Below are 14,494 nucleotides of genomic sequence, written 5' to 3'. Positions count from 1 at the left end.
GCTCAAGGCTTCTGTTGATGGTTGATGGCAGCCAGCCCTCTCTCTTCAGTCTTGATTGGTGCTGGCGGTTGTGAAATGACTACAAAAGAAGGCTTTGTGAAGGTAAAGCTAATGCACAAAGGACAGAATCAAGACAATTTAAGGGAAACAGACCTGGAATCCTGATCAAACTTCGTGTGACATCTATCTGTCTCTGAAATGTAGGGTTACGTAAGCCAGGAAATCCCCTTCATTATTTAAACCACTCTATAAATTACCCTTTATGTGTTGTCCCTATATATTACTTAAATGCATATGCTTTTTCTCCTCTCTGCCTTGCATAAGTTGTGACTCGAGGGTAAAAGGATATTTGACAAAGCTACTCCCACAGTTGGAAGCATCTAGTAGGAACTCCAAGAGGCCTGGATTCAAAACCGAGCTCCCACATTTATTACCTGTATCATCTTCGCCAAACTGCTCATACCTTAGTTTCTTCCATTAGCAGGACTCAGGGAAAGAATGTACATGTAAATGCACAGAATAGGACTTGACACTTCACTATTCTTATTATTATTTTATTTCTGATTTGTCCAACTAGTCCTCTCTTTACAAGCCACATATTAAAATATACAACTTGATCACCCTCCCCTGCAATGATTCTCTTCTTGAACTTTTTTGTCCCCAGTGTCTCTATGAGGTATGAGAAGATCTTTGTACTGTACCCCAAGCTTATTAGGGAAGAATAGCACATCCAAGGCAACGCAGAACCAGAAGGCCACTTCCGGCTGGGTGTTCCACCGTGTGGGTGGTGTCTGTCACCGCAGGGACTCAGCACTCTTCTCCTAGGTACACAGCCTCTGTCCCTCTTTTGTCACTGAGCCCTCTTGACCTGCAGGAGTTTCTGAGGCAGTTCTCTTCCCTTATGCTAGAAGCATGGCTTCCTTTCCTAAGCGTCCTACACCATAAATGCCTGATAGAATCTCCAACACTCCCCCATCCTTCGATTTTTCAATAATTTCTTTTCAATGTCTCTCCATTTTTATATTTATAGAATTATACTGAACTATGAACAGATGCATCATCGAATTCGATTTATTGAGGGGTCTTTTTAGACGTGTTCAAATAAATGTATTATAAAAGGATACACGAGACATGAGATTCAGGTAATATATGGTATCTGCCCTTCCCTGCCCAGGCTTCCTTGTAGCTCCCATTCCTCGGAGGTACCCACCCCTTTAGGAAACTAATTTTGCCTCAGGACAAATACAAATGAACAAGCAAAGAACTCTTGCCTTTAGCAAACCCAGAAATGTTCTCTTAGGATTTATAATCTTTTTATTACTTTTCATAGGGTTTATCTTACAGTTTGGAAATCTTGAACCATGAAAGTGAACGTAAAGTGCCTGATACACAGTAGGCCTTGAAACTCTGAAAGATACAGGTGATCACAGAGGGCAGTTTGGGAAATGAAGGTCCTCTTCTTATTCCTAGCACCTAACTTGACGTCTGGCATCTAGGCGGGGTCCAGGGATTGTTTTTAGAACCCATGATTCAGCACTGAGAGGAATCCTGCCTGGAATACAGCAGGATGGCAGAGCCCTTCATGCCACTGTCCAGCCCCCTTCTGGCTCCAAAACATAAAATCCAACCTTTCCTTCAGCCTTGCAGCACTTCCAGAGTTCTGGAAAGGAAAAGTAGGCAAGGGCTGGACATACGACAATTCTAACAGCAGAGTACCATGTTTTCCCGAAAATAAGACGTAGCTGGACCATTAACTGTAATGCATCTTTTGGAGCAAAAATTAATATAAAACCAGGTCTTATATTACATTATATTATGTAATTTAATAATATAATATAATATAATATAATATAATATAATATAATAAGACCTGGTCTTATATGATAGTAAAATAAAACCAGGTCTTATATATTTTTTTTTAAAGATTTTTTTTATTGGGGAAGGGGAACAGGACTTTATTGGGGAACAGTGTGTACTTCCAGGACTTTTTTTTTCCCAAGTCAAGTTGTTGTCCTTTCAGTCTTAGCTGTGGAGGGCGCAGCTGAGCTCCAGGTCCAGTTGCCGTTTCTAGTTGCAGGGGGCGCAGCCCACCATCCCTTCCAGGAGTCAAACCGGCAACCTTGTGGTTCAGAGGATGCGCTCCAACCACTTGAGCCATCCAGGAGCTTAGCGGCAGCTCAGCTCAAGGTGCTGTGTTCAATCTTAGTTGCAGGGGGCGCTGCCCACCATCCCTTGCGGGACTCGAGGAATTGAACTGGCAACCTTGTGGTTGAGAGCCCACTGGCCCATGTGGGAATCGAACCGGCAGCCTTCGGAGTTAGGAACATGGAGCTCTAACCGCCTGAGTCACCGGGCCGGGCCTTATATTAATTTTTGGTCCAAAAGACACATTAGAGCTGATGGTCCGGCTAGGTCTTATTTTCAGGGAAACATGGTATAGCAATTCTAAGGATACAGTATTATTTCAGAAGAAACATAATGACATATGCACACTGTATCATTTGGTTAATTTATCTGGAGTCATTTATCTCACCTAGATGGGGGAAAATGTGATTTTTGTGTTCTCTTTCCAATAAAACACAGCATTTTCAAATAAATGCTATGGGGACTTTAAGACGAAAACTGGTACAACACAGGACTATTTCTCTCCAGCTCTCAGATTTTTTTTCTTACTTGTTGAGTGGAATGCCTGTCTTTATTATAATGTGGATTTAGATTATAAACTCTATTTTGTAAACACACTTGTTAAGACTAGACAGGATCTAGTGTGAACTCCTCAAGAGTAAGAGTTTCTCTTTTTTTTACTTTGTATCTCTCACTGCCAGTAGTGTAATGCCTGAAATATAACAGACACTCAATAAATATGAGCTGGGCAAGTGAAAAATGGTAACACCCACCTAAAATAAGTTTGGTTTCAAGAAATTCCGGTAAAATGAGCTGATGTATAGTTGTCCCTAAAAAATCTAAGTAAGTCTCACAGTTTTGATTTCCTACATCAGAGCTTTACATCTGCAGAGAAAAAAAAGACTTGTGTTTTAATTATTTTCTAATATGTTATACTTTTTTCCTCAAAGAAACCTATAATTAGTGGATTTTTCCCCCTTTCTTAAAGTAAAAGAAAATTATATGAGCAAGCAAAAATCTTCTGGAAATGGTAGAAACGGAATGCATTCACTGTAGAAGGACCCATGAAAGATAGGGATAGAGGTAGAGATCAGAGTAGAGAAAGGTAGAGAGGGTATGTGTGTGTTTTGGGAGAAGACGCCTAGTAGGCTTGTGTCATCCACTCACCTAAACACAATCTCATTGGTTCATGAGCAAGAATGTGACCTAAGCAGTCCATTCAGGGCAGACCTCTGAAATTGTGTCAAGGATCCTCGGTGGAAGGGTTCCCTTTCTTCCCCCTGGACATTACTATGAGCCACGTGAGGCCTGAAGTTCCTATCCCACCGCTGGCTTAAGGATAAAGCCAATCAAAGAAAGGGCTGACACATGTAGGAGCTACAGGAGAGAACCAACAGAGCTACAGAGAATAAGTTAAGCTTCAAGGCACCACATCTCCTGGATTTCCAGTTATGGGGGTCGGTACACTGTTTAAGTTGATTCTGTTTTTTGCAGCTAAAGCATTCAAAGATATCTGGAGAAGGGTTTAGGTTTCTTAGATGTATGTCTTAGTCAATATTCATCAAATGGTGCATTTCAGGGCATATATGTTTTATCTCTTAAAAAAAAAAACACCATAAACAAATAGTGAATACAAGCTAGTAAAGTGCATATTGAAGGTTTTAGAAGTATATTATTGTCTGCAGTTTACTCCAAATGCCAAAAACTAAAATCAAATAAAGGAATTGATGGCTAGATAGAAGGGATACCAACAAAGATAGTTACGTAATAGAGCAAGCATGGTACAAATGTTAATTGAGGAATCTAAGGGGATATGAGTGTTCACTGTAAAATTCTTTAAAATTTTCTGTATGTCTGAAATTTCTCATAATAACATATTGGAGGACAAAGCACTAGTTCACTCTTGTTCTTTATATTTGGATGTCCTTAAATACTTGGTGATAACTTGTAAGTCTTGGAAGTATGGCAGCAGGATAAGTGTTCTTTATCATGGCAGCCGAGGTCTATTCATCCTCTTGTGATGACTTAGGTTATACCTACTCTTTTGTTTGACTATCAGGTCTACAAACCCGTCATTAATAAAGTGAACTCTAACAAATGTGAAGGAAAACAAATCATGTTTATGCATTAGATCACTACTGTAAGACCTCATCTTTAAACTGCTTTTTGTTGTTAGTTCTCAGAAAGAAAATAGTACAATAATTAGGAGCTTTGGTAAATTCTTATTTTATCAACCTTATGATAGCTTAAGTAAAGATGGTACAAGGGGCACTTTATCCCTCGATGTAAAACACAGACATATTATCACCACAGAGAATAAAACCTTGCTTTTTTGAGGGAATATATTCTGTGAAAGTCACTTTCACTTGTTGAAAAGTTAAAGAGTAAAGGTAAGTAGAACTTTAAAAAAAAATTCAGCAAAAAGAGGATCTAAGTTTACCACATTCTCCTCTCCTCCTGGAGAAGACGGAAGGAATTGGGAAGCAAAACAGTATTTCTACAATCAAAGAAATTCACACTATTCTGGACTCAATATATGTGCCTGAAAGAAGTGTGCAAATCTTATAAGGAGAATTGCATTTTAAATAGCAAACTAACTCAGGACCCTCAATATAAATATGTGCCCAATCCTTCTTTAATGTGGAAAAAAAAAAGATCCTTTCTTAATATATAATTGCTTTGTAAATTTGCACTTTCATATATTGGTTGTTCTTAGACCAGCACGTTCTTATATATCTCTATACTACCACCTTCCAAATCCTCCTTGTTCTTTCTATCAAGATGCCACTCACAGTCTATGCCTCTCCAGAATTTCACAACTTGTTAGGAAATGACCAAATTTCACAGATAACAAAAATGCAGAGGAGGGTGGCCGGATGGCTCAGTTGGTTAGAGCATGAGCTCTTAACAACAAGGTTGCCGGTTCAATTCCTTCATGGGATGATGGATACGGAGGGTTGCGCCCCTGCAACTACAGATTGAAAACGGCGACTGGACTTGGAGCTGAGCTGCACCCTCCACAACTAAGACTGAAGGACAACGACTTGACTTGGAGCTGACGGGTCCTGGAAAAACACCGTTCCTCAACTTCTCCAATTAAAAAAACACACTTTTTAAAAATAATAATAAAAATGCAGAGACTAACCCAAACCTAATGAAAATAAGACAGCATGGAATGATACTTTCTGCCTGAGAGAATGTTCACTTGTTTCTCACACCTTGAGTCAATACTCAAAGCTGCTACTGAGTATTCTGTGTTAACAGTGGTCTTTGAATTCCGCCTGATCTGCCTGCCAGAAAACACAAAGTTCGGTTCTCTGTAGCTGTAGTAGTTTTGCCACCCCAAGGAAAGCCACCCAGAGCTGGATGATCTAAATAAGACCAAGACCTCAGTGGGTACTGAGCCACGTCTTGGGACTCTGGGCAAATATCCAAATCAAAATCTATGGGTACGAGTATTGTAGGAGGACAGTGTCATCAGGATTAAAACAAATAAACAAACTCCACCACCACCAGCAGAACCACAAGTAGCAGCTGAGGGTGAAGTGTGGAATGATTTGAGCGGTTCTCCGTGATACAAGCTGCTAACCTCCTCTGCAGCTGTTATGGCTTCCCCAACCTGGAGGCCCTGGCATTTGTTCTCCTCTTGCCACACCCTAGCCAACAGCTGTTATCTGAAAATGGCACGTAGGGAAGGATAGCTTATCCCACGCTCCTGGTTTCTTTTCCTATCCAACCTAAAAAATAGTTTTAAATCTACAGAAAAAATGATTCTTTGTGCAGACCTGAGTAAGTCAGTGTTCTCTCTGAACTCTTGCAGGATGGCACCATCCCCGCCAGCCCTGATGAAAATAGCTCGTTACCCCAACAGCTGCTTGCAAGCATGCTGTCTGACCCACAAAGCCCTCTGTCCCCACTCGTCTCCACTGTTGTTCTCCAAGTATCTCATAACCCATGAAAATAGTCACTGACATAAGCTTCCCAGTTTGGCGAAGGCTGATAAATGTTGGAACAAGGATCTCAGATCTGGAACCCACCCCTCCTTGGTAGATAACCAGAGAAACACAGAAAAGTGCTCATTGTTTCCTTTGTCTTTTCCTAATCACTAAACCAGCCTTGTAAGAGTCACCCCCTAATATAGGGAAGTGAGTTGTTGATGTGAATGAATACTAGAAATAACATGAGAGAAAAACAAATCTTCCTTCACCTCCCATTTTCTCCTTTTGAGGTGTATGCAACTTATTTTCAGGTTTATTGATTCCAAAGCTGATGGGAACCATACTTAAATATCAGAATTGGCCTTTTAGAAGAGTCATCACAAATACACTATTCATAAACGATTAACATTCCAGTTGTTTTTTTTTTTAAAAAAGGTTTACATAAGTACCTAAGGGTATAAAATAATTCCACAATCATTTATTGAGCACTTATTAAGTGTCTTCTATTTGCATAACGTTTTCTATAAGTGACAAAATACTTTTCACTTGCTCTCTTTCCAGATGAGAAAAATCTTTACTGAAAGGCCCACTCTGTGCCAGGCTTGGGCTCACTGCCCCAACACCCAATTAGTGAAGCAGAAAAGATGTCCACAGGAACGGGTGTGTATGTTGGAAAAGCCTCTGATTCAAAGGCAATTCAACACTCTACACCAGGCTTCTTGGCACTGACTCCAAATACAGTGACCCTCCATTTCCTAAATTGACACCACCCTCCCCCACTTAATCTAAAAAGGCAGTAATTTCCTGATTTCAGGATATCTTCTGTGCTGTTTAGAAGAATAAAAGTGTATTCCTTCCATTTGGATTCCTAGATTTCAGTAGTAGCTTCTGGACAGTAGCTTCCCTGCTATTTCCTGCTATTCCTAGACAGTTAGTGTCTAGTAGACCCAAATTCCATATTAATGGTCCAGTGGGGTTTACCCCCTAAGACATTCTCTATGCTTCCTTAAGTTCGGGTGACTGGTTGGCTCAATTGGTTAGAGCTCAGTGTTCATAACACCAAGGTTCCCGGTTCCCAAATGGGCCAGTGAGCTGCACCCTCCACAACTACTAGATTGAATACAATGACTCCACAACTAGATTGAAAATAACGACTTGACTTAGAGCTGAGCTGCGCCCTCCACAACTAGATTGGGAAAAAAAAAACACACACACACAAAAATGACTTGACTTGGAGCTGATGGGTCCTGGAAAAACACACTGTTCCCCAATAAAAAAATTTTAAAAAAATTCCTTAAGTTCTAAGTGCAATAATACTATGGAACTATTCCTCTCTTTTCTATTCTGTAGCTCTAAATTCTGTATCTTACATTTACTTTATTGTAGCTTGGTCTTTGGTTCAATGAGATGATCTTTACCTTTGATCTACATCCTGCCCTAACACTTGCAAAGCAAACTCAGAAAAGCAACTCAACATTTACTGAACACGTTTTTTGTGTTTTGTTTTTTTTATGTAAAAGGCAACAGTAAGGCTATAAGAGTCTGCAAAAGGTAGTCATAACAAAAAAGCAAAAACAGCAAACAATTTGAAGGAACTGCAATTTCCTAGAGCTTAGCTAAAACTCATTTCCTAGTAAATTTCTTTTAAGGAACCAGTTTTAGTGATTGGATGAGATTGTTGTAATTAGTATTTTTAGTCTAGATAGATCAGCATAACTGAAAGGCTTGAAACATTTCTCTCTTAATTTAGCATTCCTCATTACATTCTTCATACTCCTGCCCACCCCACTGCCACCCTCACAGCTGGCAAAATAGTGAACTGCAATTTATCTTCCCATTAAAATGGTTACAAATTCAGAACAAGTGGAGTTCAAATTAAGTTTTCGAAACCACATGGCAAGGAAGACCTGGTTTAATACTAGAGAAAAGTGACCATTCAATCTTGTCAAAACATAAAAACTTCTCGAAATAAATTAGATTTTCCCCAACAGAATGGAAAAATCCTTCTATTTGTCTACTTGTTTGCGAAAGTTGTCACATTAGAATGTGATAGTCTTATACACATGATTCTATTTCACATTTGTCCTATCATTACATTTTTTAACCCTCTAAATTGCTAGTTGAGGACACCATTAAGTGAAAATCTAACATCCTGCAGGGACTCTCAGCTCTACCACTTTCTGGCTGAATAAGCCACAGTCATACACACACACACACACACACACACACACACACACACACACACCCCTTTAATCTTTATAGCAACTCTATGTAGAAGATATGCTTATTACCCTAATAAGGGTAAAAATATGTATACATACACACATGTGTATATATATACATATATTGTAATATATATAATATATGCACTCAAAAGAATCTTTGGGGAGTGGCTGATTTGCTCAGTGGTTAGAGTGCAGTGCTCATAACACCAAGGTCACTGGTTCGAGTCCCACATGGGCCAGTGAGCTGCGGCCTCCACAACGAGATTGAAAACAACAACTTGACTTGGAGCTGATGGGTCCTGGAAAAACACACTGTTCCCCAATATTCGCCAATAAAAAAGTCTTTGGCCAGTAATAAATAGCATATAAGTGTTACAGTTATTATCATGCTTACCGTTACCACAAAGAGAATACTGACATTGTTGGGCTTTATTTAATTGCTCTATTACAAACCACTTTCCTGTTAAGTATCACTGGGATTAGCCTATAGAAGAAATATGAGATAGATTTGGGATGTTGTAACTAGAGTGTCATAGTTATGACTTCACAGATAAATTTCAAGAGAAAGGATTTATACATAAAACACATAAAAATAACTAATGATTTGAAAAAGTTATAGTATGAAACCACACTAATATTAATGATTTATATGGTTAATTACCTTTCAATTAAGAACATTCTAAGAAGGTTATCTTGAGTCTTTGTGGCACCTTTTCTTTGTATCAAGAATGCTATAAAAACATACATGTAAAATGTCAGTCCCATCTGGTATGGTGATAATGTGTTATTGAGTTAGTGATAGATATAATTGCATTCTTTGGCCAATCAAAAAAGAAAGCAGGGCACCCAGATGGCTCAGTTGGTTAGAGTGTGAGCTCTGAACAACAAGGTTGCCGGTTCGATTACCACATGGGATGGTGGGCTGTGCTCCCTGTGACTAAAGATTGAAAACGGCAACTGGACTTGGAGCTGAGCTGCGCTCTCCACACCTAGATTGAAGGACAGCAACTTGGAACTGATGGGCCCTGGAGAAACACTGTTCCCCAATATTCCCCAATAAAAACTGAAAAGAAAAAAAAAGAAAGAAAGAAAAAAGTTTTTAATAGTTTATGTTTTATCATTCTAATGTGTCATCAAAATGCATTTTTGGGGGTGGCCGAATGGCTCAGTTGGTTAGAGAGCGAGCTCTTAACAACAAGGTTGCCAGTTTGATTCCCACATGGCCCAGTGAACTGTGCCCTCCACAACTGGATTGACAACAACGGCTTGGGCTTGAGCTTGGAGCTGAGCTGCCATTGGATGGTTGGCTCAGGGGTTAGAGCATGATGCTCATAACACCAAGATCGCAGGTTCAATTCCCACATGGGCCAGTGAGCTGCGCCCTCCATAACTACCATGTTTCCCCCGAAAATAAGACCTCGCCGTACCATCAGCTCTAACGCGTCTTTTGGAGCACAAATGAATATAAGACCAGATCTTATATAATATTACCTAATATAAGACCGGGTCTTATATTCATTTGTGCTCCAAAACACGCATTAGAGCTGATAATTCGGCGAGGTCTTATTTTCGGGGAAATACAGTAGATTGAAAACAGCGACTTGACTTGGAAGTGAGCTGCGCCCTGCACAACTAGATTGAAAAACAACGACTTGACATGGAGCTGATGGGTCCTGGAAAAACACACTGTCCCCTAATATTCCCCAATAAAAAAAAAAAGAAGGAAAGAAATGCATTTTTGTAATAGTTTTAGTGAGATACAATTCACATACCACACACTTCATCCATTTAATGTGATAATTCAATGGTTTTCAGGATATGTACCATTATAGAAGTCATCACCACAATCAAGTTTAGAAGATTTTCATCATCCCAAAAAGAAACTCTTATCCCATTAGCAATCACTTTCCATTCCCCCTCCCACTGCCGCTGGCAACCACTTTGTGTCACCATGGATCACCTATTCTGGACATTCCATATAAATGGCAATACAATATATACGTCCTTTTGTGTCTGTCTTCTGTCACTTAGCATAATGTTTTCAAGTGCCCTCCCTGCGGTGGCATGTATCAGTACTTTATTCCTTTTTATTGCCAAATAATATTCCATTGTATGGATATACCACACACTGTTTATCCACTCATCGGTTGATGAATATTTGAGTTGTTTCTGTTTTGGGCTGTTATAAATAATGCTGCTGTGAACATTTGGGTACACATTTTTTTATGTGGACATGTTTCCATTTCTCTTGGGAAAAAAATATTTTTATATATATATAGATATACAATATATAGATATATGTATATGACATATATATCTATATATCTATATCTATCTATCTATCTATCTATCTATCTATCTATCTATATATATATATCTGGCAGTAAAATTGATGGGTCATATGGTAACTCCATGTTTAATTTTTGAGGAAATTCCAAAATGGCTGCATCATTTTACCTTTCCACCAGCACTGTACAAGGTTCCCATTTACCCAAATCCTTGTCAACACTAGTTATTATCTGTCTTTTTTTATTATAGCCATCCTGGGAGTGTGAAGTGGTATCTAAATGCATTTTTTAGAAGTAAAAACATGGAAATACCTTGGGCAGGAAGTACAATATTTTATGACAAGGGAAAGCATGAAGCGATTTGGAAAAGTATTTTGTGGTCAGGCTGGAAAAGGAAGCAGGAGATGTTTTGAAGTCTGTTACTCAGTTTCATATCCCTATGCAACCAATTGCCCTATCCAAAGTGTTAGGATTGTGGAGCCAGGCCTCCATTTCACATCTGGAGCTGATAATAATCGTAACAACTAATCTTGGTTTATTGATTTATTTTACAATGTTCCTTTCCATGTTATATCCCATTGGATCCACACCACAAATCCTATGTGGAAGGATATTATTATTCTCATTCTGCAGGTCTGGGTGCTAAGACCCAGAGCAGCTAACTGACTTGCCCCCCAAAAAGGTAGTTAAAAATACATGCATACATACGTAGACATTAAATAAATAAAATTCACAGTGCTGGGTCTGGAAGCCAAATTTTCTTATTTCAAATCCCAATCCTTGGTTTCCTCTTTCCTCATCACATTCATTTACCTAATCTCTGGTGACCCAAAAAGTAATGGAAAAGAATGAGAAGGCAGAGAATTGTGTGTGTGTGTGTGTGTGTGTGTGTGTGTGTGTATGAAGCAACTAGAGGCAGAAGGCCTGCACATCACAAAGTCCCCACAATCAGATTGGGAGAGAACAGGTAGGGATGCAAAAACATGTTGTGACAGTGATGGTAAGGATGGCTGCGTGCCGCTTCTTTATGAGAGGTTCCTGCAGTAATGAAGAAGTCAGGGCACAAGGCCACTTAAGTCCCTAAATTCTGAATATTACATTATCTGTTTTTACAGTCGTATAATTACATACACTAGTCAATCAAATATTTATTGAGTAATTATTATGTGCTAGGCACAGTGCGAAAATGATTGGGATTTAAACCAAAAAACCAACGATTACAATGTTCCAAAGTAAAATCAAATAGCCAACATTTGCTAAGCCTTTTACATATAGCATCTCATTTAATCCTCACAACATTCCTGCACAAGAAGTGGAAACTGAGGCACCAGGAAGTTGAGTAAATTGTCCCAAAGCCACAGAACTAATAAAAAATGGTAGAGGCAGAATAAGAACCCAGTCAGCCTCGTTCTGTTAGTTCTATGCCATGTTGTTAATCACCACCCAATCCTTCCTGTCAGATCTTGCTCAGCTAGAAGTCACATGTGGTGACACACAGAGATTAATAACGCTAATTAATTCCAGCAACCATTTGTTGATTGCTCATTAATATATGAAACCCAGGGGCAAGTTCTCACAACAAACTCATTAAGAACTTATCTTCATTACCGTTTTACAGAGGAGGAAACAGAGTTTCAGAGAATTGAATGAACGTGTCCAAGGTCACAGGGCTGTAATAGCTAATGCTAACATGGTGCTTACTATATACCAGGCACTGTTCTAAGCACTAACTCATGTAATCTTCGTAACAACACTATGAGGTAGAGTCCATAGTTACCCATCATTCTTAGTTAAGAAACTTGTCTGAGGTCCCACACTAATAGGTGGCAAACCCAGAATTCACTCTAGCTTAAATTCTTGTCCAAACAACTTAATGCTGACTCTTTGCTATAAAGTCGCTGAGCAGAAATTCAACCCCCTCTCCCCCCAAAAAAGAAATTCAAACCCAGATCTATTATAACTCTTGGGTGAGAGAGAACCCTCTGTCCTCTGTCTACTTACCGACATACTAAGCATGGTTCTCAAACCTGCCATAGTGTAGAAGGGTGCGAGGGAAGAAGAAGGTAACCAAAAGCTCTGGGGAACCCCCAAGAAGGAGCATTTAAGGTACATCTTGAAGGAGAAAGTGCTTACTGGACAAAGAGAGGCACCATATAATTTATTATTTTAAAGGAAATTAAAAGTACCCAATTGAGGACTTTGAAAAAGACAATATAGTGATGAGGAGTAAATAAATTATTAAAAAGTGTTTCAGATTGAATCATAAAAGTTAACAGTATTTTAATTTTTTTTCAATTAGGAAATACTCTTGACAAAGGAAACAAGTTTTTGTTTCCTTTAATTTGGTCTCACATTTAAAAATCATCAAGGACTAGAAGTGTGCGATTTGCCTTTTGTAACATTAAACTCAATTAATTATGACTTCCAATATTTACTTTCTTAATGTAAGTGCTCTAAGCAGAGTGGTTACCAAACCTTAGGGATCTTTGCAAGATTCTCTCCTTCACATCCTGAAACACAGCATTTAAAAACCACAATGAGCCTGAAGGTTCAGGCCGAGAACTAGAAGGAACCGCTGTGCGCCTTGTCCCCGCCGGGCGAGGACCCGCAGGCAAGTAGTGGCTCAAACGCGCAGAGCCAGGTTTTTCCCTGGCAAACTGATTTATGACCACAAGGGTAGCTGCGTAACCGGTCGGACCACAAATACAATTCTCAAACATGAATCCAAGAAGGACGTGGATGGAATGGGAATAGTAAGGGAGGTTCTAGGGGTCACTGCCTTTCCTGGGCGGCGTGAAACCCGTCAAGTCCTCCTTCTTGCAGCAGCCCGGACCCAACGGTTCTGCTGTCCAAAATGTGCACGCTGGGGGAGTTGACATAGCAGCCCAGCAGCGGGACAAGGTGCCTCCACTCCCCGCTGCGGACACACATGACGATTGACGAGGATGTGCCTACTTAGTGATAGGTACAGCGTTTCAAAAATGTTCTCTCGGGTTAGCCCTCACAATAACCCATAAGAGAGTTGCGGTGCTCAGCCCCATTTTACAGATGCAAATGTTGAAGGTCAGAGAAGTGGAGCAAGACTTGGCAGCGAAAAAGGAAAACCTCAAGTGAAGGCGATCTTTGGGGTGGTTCCTTTTATCCAGGAGTAAAGAGGTGGGGGCTGGGGCCGGCTCGGGGCCCCACAGAGACCCCTGTGGTTCTCTGGGAGCATTAGGAGCCGGCTGTCAGCCCCGAGGCCTGGCAGCGCCCAGGTTCCTGGGAAGAGGGAGCGTGCGCGGTGGGTGCCAGCGCGTCTGCGGGCGCAGGGCTGCAGCGCGCACCACTCGCTCGCTGGTGTCCGCCTGGGGAGCCCCGCGCCAGTCCCGGGTCCGCAGGGCGCCGGGCTGCAGCAGCCAGTCAGGAGCGCCACGAGGATTGTCCACGCGCCCGCAGCAGTCCCGGAGCCCCGCACGAGTCGCAAGCCACAAGCCACCAGCCACGGCGCGCGTGCGCGCGGGAATGTTGCGGACACAGTCTGGCAGTGCCACCGCGAGCCCACCGTCACTGCCCCACGCCTTACCGTAGCTGCTCCCCGGTGACCAGGACCTCAGCCATGCGCTCCAGCTCCCTTTGCTGCGCCCCGCCACTACCGCTGGGGCTGCTATCGCTGCCACCACTGCCAGCGCTGCCACCCTCCATGCTCCGGGCCGTGCCGCTACCACTGTCTTTGCTGGCCGCCGCGGGTTTGGGTGTTAAATCAGTCTGCCCTCACAGAGGCCTCTCCCGCCATGATTGTTAGGGGCAATACCCTTGCTCAGACCCGATTGGCTGGAGAGGAAATCCCGGTGGGTTGGGTTGGCTGAGGAGCTGGGTGAGTGTGCTCCAGGAACTCCAGCCTGAGGGCGTGGCTGGAACCCCGCGTGGTCGAGGGGGCGGG

At 41.2% G+C, this 14,494-nt stretch overlaps 1 protein-coding gene across 1 annotated transcript in view; it reads right to left on the bottom strand.

Moving 5' to 3' along the window:
- DEPTOR (DEP domain containing MTOR interacting protein) overlaps positions 1–14,383 on the bottom strand; it is a 141,966-nt gene extending 127,583 nt beyond the window's left edge. The window contains exon 1 of the mRNA XM_033126381.1: positions 14,138–14,383. Within this exon, the coding sequence (XP_032982272.1) occupies positions 14,138–14,256 (119 nt within the window). The 5' untranslated portion in view covers positions 14,257–14,383. The remainder of the gene's footprint in view (positions 1–14,137) is intronic.
- Between the last annotated feature and the right edge of the window lie 111 nt (positions 14,384–14,494).

Source organism: Rhinolophus ferrumequinum, chromosome 14 (genome assembly GCF_004115265.2).
Source record: "Rhinolophus ferrumequinum isolate MPI-CBG mRhiFer1 chromosome 14, mRhiFer1_v1.p, whole genome shotgun sequence".
Lineage (NCBI taxonomy): Eukaryota > Metazoa > Chordata > Mammalia > Chiroptera > Rhinolophidae > Rhinolophus > Rhinolophus ferrumequinum.
Note: the sequence above shows the minus strand (reverse complement) of the source record. Positions and strands in the feature narration are given on the sequence as shown.